This window comes from Mus caroli, unplaced genomic scaffold (assembly GCF_978045245.1).
Source record: "Mus caroli unplaced genomic scaffold, Mus_caroli_1 scaffold_18, whole genome shotgun sequence".
Lineage (NCBI taxonomy): Eukaryota > Metazoa > Chordata > Mammalia > Rodentia > Muridae > Mus > Mus caroli.
The window spans coordinates 21426530-21442322 of record NW_028227273.1 but is presented as its reverse complement, the minus strand read 5'-3'; the positions used below and the strand labels follow the sequence as shown (position 1 = coordinate 21442322).

At 45.9% G+C, this 15793-nt stretch overlaps 1 protein-coding gene across 1 annotated transcript in view; it reads right to left on the bottom strand.

Annotated features, from left to right (window-relative positions):
* Galnt14 (polypeptide N-acetylgalactosaminyltransferase 14) overlaps positions 1–15793 on the bottom strand; it is a 228061-nt gene that overhangs the window by 22387 nt on the left and 189881 nt on the right. Inside the window, exons 9-11 of the mRNA XM_021186338.2 lie at positions 15627–15730; positions 4989–5115; positions 2524–2616 (exon numbers count right to left, since the gene is read on the bottom strand). Coding sequence (XP_021041997.1) covers positions 2524–2616; positions 4989–5115; positions 15627–15730 — 324 coding nt within the window. The remainder of the gene's footprint in view (positions 1–2523; positions 2617–4988; positions 5116–15626; positions 15731–15793) is intronic.

Sequence of the window (15793 nt, the reverse complement as noted above, 5' to 3'; positions counted from 1 at the left end):
CTATCTGCCATGCTGGAACACTACGAATTTGAAAGCCAAGCACAACCAGTCCTCAGGAGGACGAGCTCAGGGAGTAGGGGCTTGGAGGATCTGCTGGTAATTCCACTGGCAGGTTAGTTGGGGAACCACTCCTCGGAAACTCATTCCTCGGATTAGGATCCTCCGCTAGCAGCTCTGTGTCACGTGGGAGCTGATTAGAAACACAGAGCAAAGGAATCAGAATCCATGTTTTAACACGCTCCCTGGGAGATCTGTGTGCTCATTAAAGTCTGAGAGGCCCTGCACCAGCAAGCAGGAGGAGATGAATGCATACTGTGGGAATGTGATAAATGTTGATTTATGAATGAAGGCAGGCATGAATGGTGCATCCGGAGGAGTCCTGGTTTACTGATACAGGAAGCACACCTCTCCACAGAGACAAAAAGCGACGGAGAAAGATGGTACAGTTGTGGCCAGGCTAATGGGTTGATTTGTCTTGAGAAATCAATATTGTCTGTTTCATCCATAAAATAGGCACCCTCCATGCAAGAGGAAGGAGGTGGGGGCCTAAGAGTTGGGAAGGGAGTGAAGATGGTTTAGTGGACATGGCGGGTTTGAGCAGGCTAGAAAAGAATACAGGGCTAGGAGGTTTCTTGTGACCTCACTGACAACATGGCTGTGAAGTGTCATTGGTGGGAGCATCTGAAATGTCATGAGACTGTCCTGTGGCCTGTGCACACGGGAGAGAGAGAGATCATGCTTGTGTGTGTGTGTGTGTGTGTGTGTGTGTGTGTAGAGGAAGTATTGTGTGTATGTATGTGTAGAGGGAAGTATTGTTTGTGTGTGTATGTGTAAAGAGGAAGTCAGTGTGTGTGTGTGTGTGTGTGTGTGTGTGTGTAGAGGAAGGTATTGTGTGTATGTATGTGTAGAGGGAAGTATTGTTTGTGTGTGTGTATGTGTAAAGAGGAAGTCAGTGTGTGTGTGTGTGTGTGTGTGTGTGTGTGTGTATAGAGGAAGGTATTGTGTGTATGTATGTGTAGAGGGAAGTATTGTTTGTGTGTGTGTATGTGTAAAGAGGAAGTCAGTGTGTGTGTGTGTGTGTGTGTGTGTGTGTGTGTGTGTATAGAGGAAGGTATTGTGTGTATGTATGTGTAGAGGGAAGTATTGTTTGTGTGTGTGTATGTGTAAAGAGGAAGTCAGTGTGTGTGTGTGTGTGTGTATAGAGGAAGGTATTGTGTGTATGTATGTGTAGAGGGAAGTATTGTTTGTGTGTGTGTATGTGTAAAGAGGAAGTCAGTGTGTGTGTGTGTGTGTGTGTATAGAGGAAGGTATTGTGTGTATGTATGTGTAGAGGGAAGTATTGTTTGTGTGTGTGTATGTGTAAAGAGGAAGTCAGTGTGTGTGTGTGTGTGTGTGTGTGTGTGTGTGTGTATATAGAGGAAGGTATTGTGTGTATGTATGTGTAGAGGGAAGTATTGTTTGTGTGTGTGTATGTGTAAAGAGGAAGTCAGTGTGTGTGTGTGTGTGTATGTATAGAGGAAGGTATTGTGTGTATGCATGTGTAGAGGGAAGTATTGTTTGTGTGTGTGTATGTGTAAAGAGGAAGTCAGTGTGTGTGTGTGTGTGTGTGTGTGTGTAGGAAGGTGTTACCAGGTAGACAACGGAGCCAAAGATCAGAGGACCAAACTTTCCGAGATCTGTCTTTAAGAATGAAGGAATCTAAGGTAGACAGGGCAGTGAGTGAAGGATGGGACATGGTCTCTGGACCCAAAGTTCTGATGTAGACAAGATCCAGGAGAGGTGGAGTAAGAAAACTGGAGCTCGGCCAGAAAGTATGGTGTCAGAGGCGTAAGTCACTTTGGCGGGCGATGATTTACTCTTCTAGCACAGGAATGGACTCAACTGGAGAGGTTTAGACTTCAAAAGCCCATCTACTCAACGGCCTTATGTGACGAATGGGTGAAACTGATAGGATAAAATGTCATGGTTGTACCCCCTGCACACACCAAGAAACAAATGATAACTAAGGAAAAGTACAAGTTTTCTTTACTTCAGCCAGCTTGGGGCTGGGAAATGCAATGTCATATGGAGTGTGTTATGAACCTTCATCTTCTTCATAAGTTTAATCTGTGCTTTCCACTGCCTAAGCCTTAGTCCCCTTGCCTGTCAATCAGGGCTAGGTAATTGCATCTCTTAGAGCTTAGGCAAGATTAAAGAGACACCACATGGAGTAATACCTAGCATGTAATAAACATTTCTTCTTCCCCATGCTAACTTTCTGCAAAAAGCTGGTAATATCCATCTACCATGCAAAGCTACGGTCAGCTCCTTCTATTAAAGTGGTCATGCAGGAACAGAGTCATAGGAAGGCTGGCAAAAGCCCTGCATACCCAGAACAGGGTACAGTGTAAAGGGATCTGAAATCAGAACAGCCAAAGCTCTAGACATGAAGGAGCTTAGAGGCTCTGGAGAGAGCTAAGGTGACGGATCTATGAGCAGAGGCCCTTCTGACGTCCCTGCCCTCCTCCACCCATATACACTTACTTCCCAAAGGGTCTCTCCAGGGCGAAAGGCCGGGCTGCATAGTAGTACTGCTTGTATTCATCCATCCATACTTCAGCTGTCCTCTTGGTGTTCCTGGGGAGATAAGGAGTCTCAAGAGGGGGCTTGCCTGGGAATCACTTGCAAGCATTCCCAGTTGGAAATGCACACACAGAGGCAAAGTTGGCAACAACATTCAGGCAGCAGAGATGTTCATGTTACTGTTTCCAAAACACCAGAATATGATCAATTGTCCCCTGTCTCCAAAGGCACCTCAAGAGATAGAACTTTAGTAATATCAACAACCTTTCCACAAAAAATATAAATAGGAAAAAAAATCACATCGGAAGCTGAACTTTGGTAACTCTCAAAGAAGCAGAAAATGCAAGAGACACAGGTGTATCCATTTGCTGCCTGGCACTTCGAATGCATAGGTGGACTTGTGAGGACCAGCTAACCTCTGGTCTGCTTGGCTAGTGGGCCTTCCTCTTCTTTCCCACAGTGGATATGCTGAGGTCTCAACTCCCCAAGAGTAAGGTCAGTGCATACATGAGCCCAGCAATGGGTATGTGTAACGAATTAGCAATCAAGCCATATCTTTTAGTACTTCACCAGTACGCTAGGCTTTTTCATCAAACCTTGCTTGAGTTTGACCCTAAAGGTAACAGTAGAAGAGAGAGGGGCAGGGGAAGAGGGTGGATTCATTCAATAGTCAGGGAGTCTCAAGAGGATTCCTTAGAGTCAAAAGCAAGAGATCAGAAAACAGTAAGGGCTGGTGACCTGGGCAGTGGAACACGTGGGAGAAAGAAACTTGGGGATCTAACTAGCTTGCTTTTTCAGGTTCTTAGCTCTACTTTAGAGCACAGACATTTGATAGAAGAACGTGGCAACCCTTTCTGATCTGGGATCTGAAAAGACAGGTAATCACAGGCAAGTGGGAACCCGGGGGTACTGGAAGCAGTTAAGGTCACCTGGCTGGCTCCTGCAAGTGGCTTCACTGTCTACAAGCTAGAAGCTGTTTTGCAAACAGTGTGCCTCATTTCTCTAAGCAGAGTGGGCTACCATCAGTCTGCAAGGATAGTCACTGGCCAAAGCCCAATCTCAAAAAAGAACAAACATCTGGAGTTCCGGGATCCTGCTAGCTCCCACTTGGAGGTCTCTGCTCCTGCAAAGCCACACTACAATGCTATGCCAGAAATCCCTGGCTTACTATTATAGCTAAAAAAATCTGAGATTCCCTGATGCTTTCTAGCTTGTTGCCTTCCCCCCTTCCCTGCTTCCCATCCTCTCCTTATGTACCATGCGTTGTAAGATGTAGAACTTGACCACTGTTCAAACCCATGCTTTCTTGGAGTAAGCTGTGTCAGATATGATATACACATGGATTCATGCATGATAAATCAAGAAAGAATAGAGTTACATAAATAGATAGATAGATAGATAGATCTCAAAGGATGTGAAACCCCCACTCAAACACAAATGGATCAAACAGCAGAACAAAAGGAAAGGAGAATTGGATGGATGAGAGAAGCAACTGATGCCAAGAGATGAGAGGAACAAAGTAAGAACATAAGTTAAGAAAAATATGAAGACACTCAGGCTAGAAAGATGGCTCAGCAGTTACGTGGGTACTGCTCCTGCAGAGGACTTGGATTTAATTGGTTCTTGGCAACCACATTAGGTGGCCTACAACTGTCTGTAACTTCAGCTCCAGGGCATTCAATGCTTTCTTCTGGCCACTTTGGGCAACTGTATTCACAAGAATCTGCACCCATACACATAAATGCATATTTTTTTTAAAAATTAAGGTAAGTAGGCATGCATGAATATTTTGACAAGAGAAATCTAAAAGAAGTGAAATGTTGGGAAGAAGATGTATGAAAGAGAGGGATACAAAGGGACAGGCAAGGGGTACCCTGGGGTCACTTACTTCTGTATCTATGGCAGAGAGGCCCTGAATGAGATAAGAAGCCCTGGAGCTGGATTATCAGGTATACCCCATCTGGATTCTTCTAGTCTATCAGGAGGCCCTGAAACAGGCACACTGCTGTACCCAAAAGCCTGGAGCAGGCACAAGGCTGGACTCTCCAGAGCTTCCCGTCTCTTGCTTCCCCTTAGGGATCTTTGTCTGAGTTACCCGGCTGTTTCTAACCACCACTACTATCTCCCTTTGCAAATTCCTAGAGGCAAAGCCCTTCAGGAGGGACTTGACCAGTCACTTTAATTATGGAGGTCCTAGGGGATGAGGTATTTGTGGATGGATTGGTGGGCTCAAGTCTCAGGGATAGCCTAAGGAAGTCTTGGCTTTGATGCCAATTGCCCAAGCAGAGTCCGAGTTGCAGGCATGCAACTCATGCATCATCCAGGGAACTCAGACCATCTTGCAGAGTACCACAGCCTGTTGCAAACTCATGGCCACCATTCCCTTGCTGCTATCCCCATATTATTGGACCAGGACATGCACTTACTTTATATATGTGTTGGCGTTCCCATCAGGGAAAACATAAGGATGCTTTTTTCTGAAGACATGTCCCACCCGGCTGCAAGGGATGATCTCCAGGCCACCTCCACACATCCACACTCGGAAAGAGATTTCTGCAAGACACCCACGTTTCTGTTATTACTTTCTAATCCTTCTATACTGGCTCAGAGATGCTGTGTCTAAGGTTTCATAGGCATCTAAAAACAAATTCTCCAATTAGGCTGTGTATTTCTTTGGGAGCCCCATGTAATTTGAGTCCCCACACTGTGAAGAGTGATTTGGGACAGCTCAATAGACAGCATGGAGATGTGGGGGGACCCTAGTGGGATGTTTTGGGAGATCATAAAAGGCTTGCTTTGGGACATGATACATAGCAAACTTTCAGCATAGAAAATCAGTTACCGTCACCCTCTATGACCACAAATGGTTAGAACAAAGATGAAGGGCAAGGCTGGCAGGGTGGCTCAGGCCCCAAAGGTACTTGCTCCCAAGCTTGAAGACCCAAGTTAAGTCTTGAGAACAAACATGATGGAAGGAAAGAATGGACTCCCACAAGTTTTCTTTTGTCACCAATAGGAACACTGTGGCACATATATAATGCACCCTCCCAATCAAACAAACAGAACACAGAGATAGGCAGGCAAAGATACACATGCACACACACGCACACACACACACACACACACACACACACACACACAGAGAGAGAGAGAGAGAGAGAGAGAGAGAGAGAGAGAGAGAGAGAGAGAGAGAGAGAGAGAGAGAAACATGAAATAATTCTGAGAACATAGAATAATCCAATCAACAGTGGATTCAGGACAAAGTACAAAACACCCTATCAAGGATGTAGCAGAAGGTACCTGGACCACCCCAAGCCTGCCCTTCTTCCACTGGATAAACACGAGCTAACGGAGTCCTAGGGTAGGAAGACAGAACCTGAGCAGTAATCAGAGCTACCGAGGATGCTCCCCAGGGTGGAGTTTCACACATACACCTATCTCTTCTTCTTTTGCTACTGAGTGGTGGTGAGTAGGGTGGAGTTAGGGCAGGGTGGAGTTAGAGAAGGCTGTCCCTAGTGAGTTTCTACTAAGAGTAGGCTCTAGGCCAGGTTTCCCCAGCTTAGGGATCAGGGAGATGATAATGGTGGTAGAAGTGGGCAGGGGCATATTTTATCATTGCAGTTGTTTGAAATTGGCTGTGTGTGGTGATACTGAAAAGCATCTAAAACCAGTGGTATGAGTGCTTTAAAATTCTCTATACATCATGTACCCCCTTTCTGAATCTACCCAAACACCCTCTCCTACCCCACACCTTAATGGGCACATCAGTGTTAGAAAGGCAAGAAAAGGTAATTTCTAATTTGTGGGCCTTCCTGCCTGGCCCATGCTTTTGCATTGAATCTTAAGTGTGAACACAGACTCCCTAAGAGAAAAAAAATCCAAGACTGGCTGGCCCTGTGATGCAGTCCTAGTTCAGGGACAGAAAATGAGGATGTAGGTATCCCCAGGCCCTTTCCATCACAAACGTGAATATGTTCAACAGCCTGGATCCTACCTTCCTGCCTCCCCTAACTGCTGTCTCTCTACTGCTTCCCTGTTATACCTCCATCATACAGCCCTCAGAGGAGGCACCTAAGATAGGATTCTGCCCCACCCCCAACCCACTGCTTTCCCATGTCCTCTGCACATTTCTTGGCCCCTTCTGTCTCCTCCTAAGGCAAGGAAAGACATGTCTTTGTCTACCAAGTCTGGATAGACCTGTTAGATGCAGCCTTGGGAAAGCCAGGCTCCAGCTTTCTACAGTTTGATCTTGATTTCCTTGTGAGTTAAACCAAGAACCATAGACATGCTCCACAGAACTGCTGTCAGTATCAACTGAAAGAGACTTCCGAGTTACTGTCGGAAACTCAAAGGCACTGTTGTGAAGGCAATCTCTCGAGAACCCAGACACCAGTGACATCACCCACCTGGGTGTACTTCTTCACAGGTCACTTCTAGCATCTGCCAACACTATAGGAGACACCGGGGCTTACTAACTTAATACCTGAGATTTCCTGTCTCCTCAGATGTCCCACATATAGAGAACTGGCATTTGTGGTCAGGTTTCTGTCTGAGCTTGGTGTTTGTGAGTCACTAAGCAAGATGTGGCTCAGCCAACTGTCTGTCATCTACATCTTGATCAGACACTACAATGAACAATCTCAGGGGTCAGATGTAGAATCCTGTTAGTTCCATGTGCGAATAGGATTTCTTTCCTTGTGTGTGATCTCGTCAACTCTTCTCCGGGGACCCAAGAAGGGTCTGTTCCACTTTCTGAAAAGGAAACTTCTATAAACCCACAGCACATGAGATGACGGCCTGGCTTACTAGATATAAGCTACACACTTTGTGCCAGCTTTTTTCTAAGCAGATGCATATGCTTTAGCTACTGTGTCTTCTTTTCCATGTATTCAAATGAGACATATGTCCCTCTTCATTTGAAAAGCAAATTCTTGCACCCTCAATCCCACACTCCCCACTCTTTAAGCTACCTCTTTCCCTGAAGACCCTCCATCCAGTCTTTCTTTTCTGAGTCCACTGACCCTTGCTCTCCACCAGCTATGTTCAGTCCCCTACCTTAAACAGTGCCATCACCTGACCCTTTGTCCCATTCTCATTTCCTCTGTGATGCTGTCATTGACTATCTTTCCAATATCAGCTGCTCCATTGTCTGATTTCAGGGTCCTCTTGATGACATTGAGAACTTTCCTCTGTACCAGCATCCCCATCACTACCAGATACAGTGTTCAACTTCAGAGATGCCTGACACTTTAGAGAGACATGTGACCCACCATGCTACCTCTTCTACATCTCTTGGCATCATCCCATAGTCCCATCTTCTCTCCTCCTCTAAGCCTATCTTCCACCATTTCAGTTTCTCCTGTGTTGTGTTAGAGCCCAAATTCAAACTATCACAATTCTTTAGGCCTTAGCCAGGGAGACAATAACATCCTCCTGTACTTATAGGTCAGGGAGTTTCCTGTCGATCTTTCTAACAGTCCTGCTTGCTGCTTATTGATGTCTTGTTTTCTAGTGCAGCTATGCTAGGACAACCAACAGCAAGATATCAGGAACTGATGTACGTCTCTCAACTTCAACCTCAAAGTTGTTGTCCTGAAATCCCTCTTCCCCAGGACTGAGCACCACTATTGTACCCTAAGACACAGTTACTGTCTTCAAAATACCCGCAAGTAGGACAAGAAGCAACCATTCAGTTTCTGCCTCATCAAGTCACACATTCGATCCTACCAAACTTAGCTCTCCTTCAGACCAGCTGTTCCGTCTACAGGAGTCCTTGGCCTGGCATGAGTTAGGTTTCTCAGCTCTCAAGCCCAGATTGCTGTAACAGGAGTTTTGGATCTTCTATGGGTCCCTGTGTTGTCACTTGAGTCAAGAGGTCCTCTTGGTGGTATGAGGAGTTTTGAGGTTAGAGTAATGATTTCTAAGCACCACTCTGCAGAATACTTAAAATCCAGGATGTACAACCAGCCTGCCCTTATCTGCATTGTGACTTGAGGAGGATGAGCAATCTCTCATGCTCACACACTGGGCATGCTTGGTTAGCAGTTTTGTGAAAGCCATTGAGAAAGTCTGCTGATCCTGAGCTTCTCAAAGAGGACCTGGACAAGTGCCACGAGAACCACGGATGCTGCAGTGGGAAGCCAGGCATTCTTAGAGCCTTGCTCTCCATGTTTGCACTGATGTGGTGCCACCATCTCTTCAGTGAGGTTGGAGGGAGACAAAGTCTTTCTGTAGAGAGTCTTCTGGGGTTCTCGCTTAGTCAGTGCCTGCATCATCTCCCTGGTGATAAATGTCACACATACTCCGCATCTCAGGCAGGGAGATGTGTAATTACTCCATCCTCACTGGGGCACTGTGATGGGACCTTATATTTCGAACTTCAGATTAATATTTGAGAGCAAATTGCCCTTGCGCCCTGCATTTTCTTCCCTTGTCTACCATGTACTCATTAGCACATCAGCTATTTTTACCACCTCTGAGGACCCTCACCTCTTACCAGAATCAACACCCATCTGATGAGCACATAAGTGGTGGGTAGGAATTCAGGGTCCAGAGAGCAGCTCTTTTTCCAGGAAGCACACCGTCCCTGGTCAAGGTTCTGGCTTCATTTCATAGCCTGAATTCTAACGAGGGTAAAGGGTACCAGTTCACATAAGAACAGCTGTGTGCAATGAGCTCTGTTTATTTTTCATTGATTTATTTATTCAGTGTATGTTGGGAGGATAGAAGGAGGTGGAGGGATGTGAGAGAGGTGGTCTACACATGTGCACACATGCCATTGAATCTATGTGCCCATCAGAGGACAACTTGTGGGAGTTGATTCTTTCCTTCCACCAGGTGGAAGGAGCTTGAACTGGGACTTGCACTCCAGTCATCAGTCTTTGGGGACAAGTGTTTTAGACACTGGGTCATCTTGCTGGTCCCATGGATCATGTTTTAAATGGAGTATCCTAGAGTGTTACAATTGAGTATTGTGACATATGTGATCACATCATCTATCTACCTCTTGATGAGCTTAAACCTGGTGAGGACAAAGGAAATAGAGCAGCAGACAGTGGTGGACAGAAAGAGATGTTCACAGTCTGTTGGCATGCATAAATCTGCCCTTACTTGTGTGTCAGGTAATTCAGTAATCTTTAATTTCCTGGCTCTTACTGGGTCAAGAAGCAAGTTCTGTGTGTACTAAGGCCAGTACATATTCCTCCCCAGTTCGCCGGCTGTAGAATTAATCTTCAAAGCAAAACTGTTAAAAACACAAGACCTCCAAAAGGTCATGAGGGATTGGCTCTGGTGCATGGACCAGGGCTGTTATCTAGGGAGTGAGTTGTTATTATGGAAACCTGTCGCCATAAAGGGAAGAAGAATTTGCCCTCTGTTGAGCTCTCCAGCTTGTACATTTTGCCAAAGGATGATCGAGCGAGCAAACCCTACCCAATCTTGGACTTCCCACTCTCCAAGAGAGTGAGAAATAAAGCTTTATTCCATATTTCCCTTTGGCCCACCCAGTGTGGTATCCTGCTATAGCAGCTCAATGTCAACTAAGACAATTCCACTGTTTTTTAACAAACACTCTGATTTGACTGGAGATCATCTTATTGGGCCATAAAAGATAGCTTTGGATCTGTGAGCCAAATGCATTCCACCTCACATCTGGGACAACAGATGCTATACCCAGGCCTCTACTTTTGGACAACTATTAACCACAAGTCCACGGTGATCACCCGTGGCCCTGTGACTACCAACATCCTTCAACGTTCCAAACTCTGATGGCAAATAAGCAATTGGTATCTCTCTTTGATAGTATGTGGGACATTTAGGAGCAGCAACAAAAGGTGGCCCGTGGGATCACATCTGGGCCTGGAGAATCACACAGGGCACTGGGTTCAAACAGAGCAGCCCAGAGGGTGTCATGTATCATGACATATTTGGGGAAAGATGATGTTTCCTCAAATGGGAGTGCCCTTATTGAGGCCACTTCCCTAACCCTGGGCTAAAAGCAAAGGCAGGGGCACTAAGGTATCTCAGCAGGTCAGCCTATCCTTCTTTATGAGACATTGGCCATGAAGGATCCTGAAGGGAAGGCAGCCAACTCTAGTGGAGCAGACACTCAGCTATTTTCACGCAGTCTCATGACATGTGGATGTGATGAGACTCTTATGTTGTTTCTTATGTTGCTTTAACGATTCTCCTCGAACTTAGAGGACTTGGGAGGCTCCTCGACTCAGTGTCTTCCATGGCTGAAGTCAGGGTGTCAGCAAGACCATGTCCCTTCATGGAGGCTCTGAAGGAAAACTTGCTATGAAGCTCACTTAACCGATTTTAGAAAGTTACTCAAGGCTTCAGGACTTGGGTTCCCTTCTCCTTGCTGGCTGATGGCCCAGAATTTCTTTCAGCTACTTTTTTTGCTGTTTCTTCCATCTTTAAGCTAACAGCTGCTAATGTCCCTTTGGAGCACGGCACCTGGCTTATGCCAACTCTCTGCTGCCACGTGCCTAAGAAAGCTCTCTCATTTTAGAGATCCTGTGATATTAGATTGGACCCATTTGCAACATTCTCCAACCCATTGATTGGTGACCTCATCACACTGCTTAAAAACCTTGTGTCACAGAAGGTCACATCCAAACAGGCTCCAGGTATTTGGGTATGGCTATCTTTTGGGGGTTGGGTAGGGAACTGCTCATCTTACTTAAGAAACCTCTGCTTCTACCTTCAAGCCCTAGAAATAGGCTCAGTGAGGAGAGGTAACTTTCCCAAGGGTGCTCGGTGGTACCTATGGGCTTCAAACTTACTCCTATCTGATCTTAAAGCCTGAGTTCTTCCCGAACCATACATGTCTCCAGAGCCTGGAATAGCTTGGCATCCCAGACTCCATTCTGAGCATGGTGGGTGGTAGCAAGGCTCTTTTGGGCTCTACCTCATTTCTTTTTTCTGCACTGTCCTTTGTGCCTGCTGTGCTTTGGAAATCCCCCATTCTAAATTCAGGACTCCCGTATTCTCCCTCTGTGTGTGTGCCAAAGCTTCCTGGTTTGGGAAGTAGGTACCCGCATCCCCATCCCCACCCTGCCTCGCACACACTTGTTACTGGCAACAGATTCCTTTTTTCCCTCTAGAGACCAAAAGCTAAAAGTGAGATGTGGCTCAGGCTCTGAGTAAGTAGATATATATTACATGTATCCTGTGTTATGTAAATTGGAGCTTAAGTATCCAATTTTAATGCAAATCAACCTCGGAAAAAAATTTAAAAGCCACATTTCCCTAAAGCCTGCTCGTGTCCTAAACTGTGGATATAATTATCAAAAGTGCTCAGCTCATTTTAGAAACACTTGGTGGGAATGAAGTACCAGGTCAGCAGGTGGGGAGGTTAACCAAGACACAGTATGGCTTTTTCAAGGCCCTTCAGCCAATCCATCTGCAGCCACTTCTCCAGTGGAAGATGGGGGTGAGGTGAGGGTAGGATCGGATTCAGTCATAGTCACCCTGGCCCAAGAGCACATGTCATTTTGGAGCTGAGTACACGGGCAAACATGTCTAGAGCACAGAGAAATTCTGTCTGGAAAGAAGAGACTTATCAGCCTGCTGCTATTGTTTATATAATCAAAGAGACTGTTCTAACATAGCTCCACTGGATTCTATGTAAACTGCTTCACATGGTGCCTAGTGCATGGTATGGTCTGCCCTTCATCCTCAACCCAGATTCAACCAACACCGAATAGTATTTTATTGAAAATAGACAATTGTTTTTTCTTGAGCATACATGTATAACCATTTTGCCTCACTATCTCCTCCTAAACCATGCAATTTAACGACTATTTACATGATTTTTGTGTTCTATCATGTATTATACGTAATGGGGGAATGATTTCAGTAATACAAGTGCTTGCACATTGGTTCTATGCAAATTTGGCACCATTTTATATAAGGGACTTGAGCATCCGTGGGTTTGGGTGTAGGATGATTTTGGAACTCAAAGAGACATATGTTTCTGGAATTGCCTTGCCACCCAGAAATCCTTTCCCATTCAGTCTCTCGCTTTTCACACAAGCATTTTGTGAGCAGTTTCAACTATTCTGGGCATTGAGAGTCAGACATGAGATGAACTTTCTGCTCTTGCTTTAAGAGAGTCAGCAGTGGGACAGGCACCGATAACTGGACAGCCACATACTTAAATGGGTCAGTGGAAGGGTGGTATAAAGGACACTGTGCTGAGAAGACAGGATGCAGAAGTGGGTGGATGGGGGGGAGGGGTGGTAGCAGAAGGGAAGGCAGAGAGAAAGTGTCCCAGCTGTAGAAGAGGTCACTCAGAGCTGCCATCTTCAGGGGTTCATAGTGGATGCATAAGGAGGCTCTCTGTTCTTATAGAAGGCCTGAATAGTCTGAAAGTTCAGGAGGATCTGCCAATGTTGGAAGTGTGGAGAGCAGCCTGATGAACCTAGGAAGATAGACACTTCTGTAGGAGAGGGGCAGGAGGAAGTCCTTGTGGAACAGACCTGGGAGACTTGTCTCTCAGCAAGACCACTTTGGCAGGAGCTGAAGGGTAGACCTGACAGTAATAAATAGCGTTGGAGAACAACTTAGCAAAGAGTGGCCAGAATGGAGGGGTGTGTGTGGTGGTGTGGTGGTGGTGGTGGTGGTGGTGGTGGTGGTGTGTGTGTGATGGACTATACCCTACAGACAGGATTCCTTTGTTCTGGTGGGCACCTTATTTTATCCTCTTTTATATCCAAAGCATCACTCACACCCTCCATCTAGATAGCTGATCATCAGTCACACATGTGGACCACTTTAGAATCCCCACTTTAGTATAGAATTCTCATACTTTGTGGTCTTGCAACTGCTACCCATGCACATAACCATGTCATGTATGTGCTCTTGGAAAAAGTACCTTATTTTTCTGGTATACAAAAATACTTAAAAGGAGGGAGAGAGAGAGAGAGAGAGAGAGAGAGAGGGAGAGAGAGAGAGAGAGAGAGAGAGAGAGAGAAGAGGAAAGAAGGGAGGGAGGGAGGGAGGGAGGGAGGGAGGAAGGAAGGAAGGAAGGAAGGAAGGAAGGAAGGAAGGAAGGAAGGAAGGAAGGAAGGAAGGAAGGGAGAGAAAATAAAAAAGAAAAGAGGGTAAAAGAATCCAAAAGAGGCTTCCAAAGTGCTATTGGCTGACTATAGCAGAATAGAATGTTAGGGTGCGGGGAAATAGTGATTGCTGTGGTGGCTGTCTACAGTGGTTCTCTGGTCTCAAAGATTTTGTGATGGATTATAAATGTCTTTCCCACACCTTACAGGGACCATTTCCCAACTGCTTTATTCAAATCAGCCCTCAGTAATACCAAACGACTCAGGAGCTGGCTCGATGAGATTGCATCTTGATTTGAGCAGCTGTGTGTTAACATGGCTCGAAAGGAAGGGTGCTGGTAAGTCAGACCGGAATGTGCCATCCTGCAAATGACAGTGCTACCTGCATCCAAATGCGACTGCTGCATCCAAGAGGGATCATCCTCACCTTGTTCAGTTCAAGAGGACAGGAAGAACCCCAGGAGACAAACTGGAGAGAGCTGAACTGTAACTTAGAAGGATTTTCTAACAATTTCACAAAAACTCTTAACCCAGAATATGTTGGACAGTGAAAATTTCTGAATCATTATGAGTGGCTTTAGGGCAGAGACTGGAACACTGTTGTCTATCAGAGGGCTACAGGGAACACTTCTTTGCTGCTGGGAGGGAGGGCTGGAACGTCTCAGTAAGGAGTGCTGGGATATCCAGCTTCCCCTAGGCTAGTGTAGGCAGACTTAGCCTTGAACCCTATGCCAGCACATCCACAATTCCTGTTACATTCCATCCTTGTTGGCTTATGGGCTAGGGACTGGAGATCGAGATTTGTTTACTGTGCTTCCAGTCTGACCCCACTTGGCAAGAGACCAATTTCCTGATAGATTTCTCCCCTGTATTGCCCAGGTTGGGAGAACAGATGCTACGGGTTAGGCCAAAGCCATAAATTTCTGAGAAATAATTCTTAGTGACTGAGAAAGAAAGCCATAAAACACCCCGAGGGCAATGGGCAGAAGACAACAAAGGCAGTGGCTGATGCCAGGCAGCTCAGTGCCAGGAGGAGCCCTCGGATCACTTTTCTGGCCTGTGTACTGTTCCCCAGGCCCATGCTCGCACACCTCCCAGGGCTAGCACAGAGGAGAAGCACTCCATACATAATGATTCCCTCTCTTCCATTTTTTCTGATTGGTTTGCTCAACCAGTCATCACTGTGGGCCTCCTGCATAATTAAGGCCCCAGGTACACTGAGAGATGGAGATATTCAGGACAAAGCCCACCACATGCCATTTCTGGTCCTGCTTGCTACTTCGTCCCTCTCAGGTCTCACTTCCTAGGGAGAAACTCACGTGCCCATGGCGTACTGCCATTGTCAGTTACCTTAAAATAGTCACAGAACCCCAAAAAGTAAGGTTGTTACATCAAAGCTACATTTTCCCATAGATGGGCAGGGAATAACTTAGCATTAGTAGAAGGATAAAATGGCTGTTCCATCTGAGATGTTTTCCCTGTAGCTGCAAATATAGCTGACACTGTGGCTAGTGCAGGCCACCTACAAGCCAGCCTCTCTCCCTCCCTGGATCCCATCCCACTGAAAGGCGAGGGTAAATTATCTCTTGGTTTTTGTGCTGATTAATCCAGCACGACTATCAGAAGGGATTGCTCTCTCATCCCTCTGCTGCACTTTTTCTCTTCTCAGTCTTCTTCAATTCCAGATTCCTAAGTTCAAACCTGCATCTGGTCCCACGAATTTGGCATTCATCTTGGTTCTCTTGGATTTCACATCTCACTTTCTCCCTTAAGAACCTGCTTGGACAGGTTTCCCTGGTGCTTGGTGTCTATATTTACCATGGAGAAATTCTCTTGCTATGACCACCTTCCTACAGTCACTGTTCTGGGACCCTAACCAGGCTGTTCCCTAAGGGGGTGACTCAGATTTCCCAGATGCCCCCCTGCCAGGCTAAGGACACAGAATCCTCAGGCTATACTGAACTTATATAGGTCATGAGATATGAAATAGAAACTTACCAAAGTTCTCCCCACCCCAGATGTCCATGTCGACGTCATATTTACCCAGGTAATCGAACCAGGCTTTGTCGATCACGAAGAGCCCTCCGGCTATGATTGGAGTCCTGTGTGTTTGGAAGGAAGATAAGGTTGAGGAGCATCTGAGGAGGTAAACTCAAAGTCTGTGG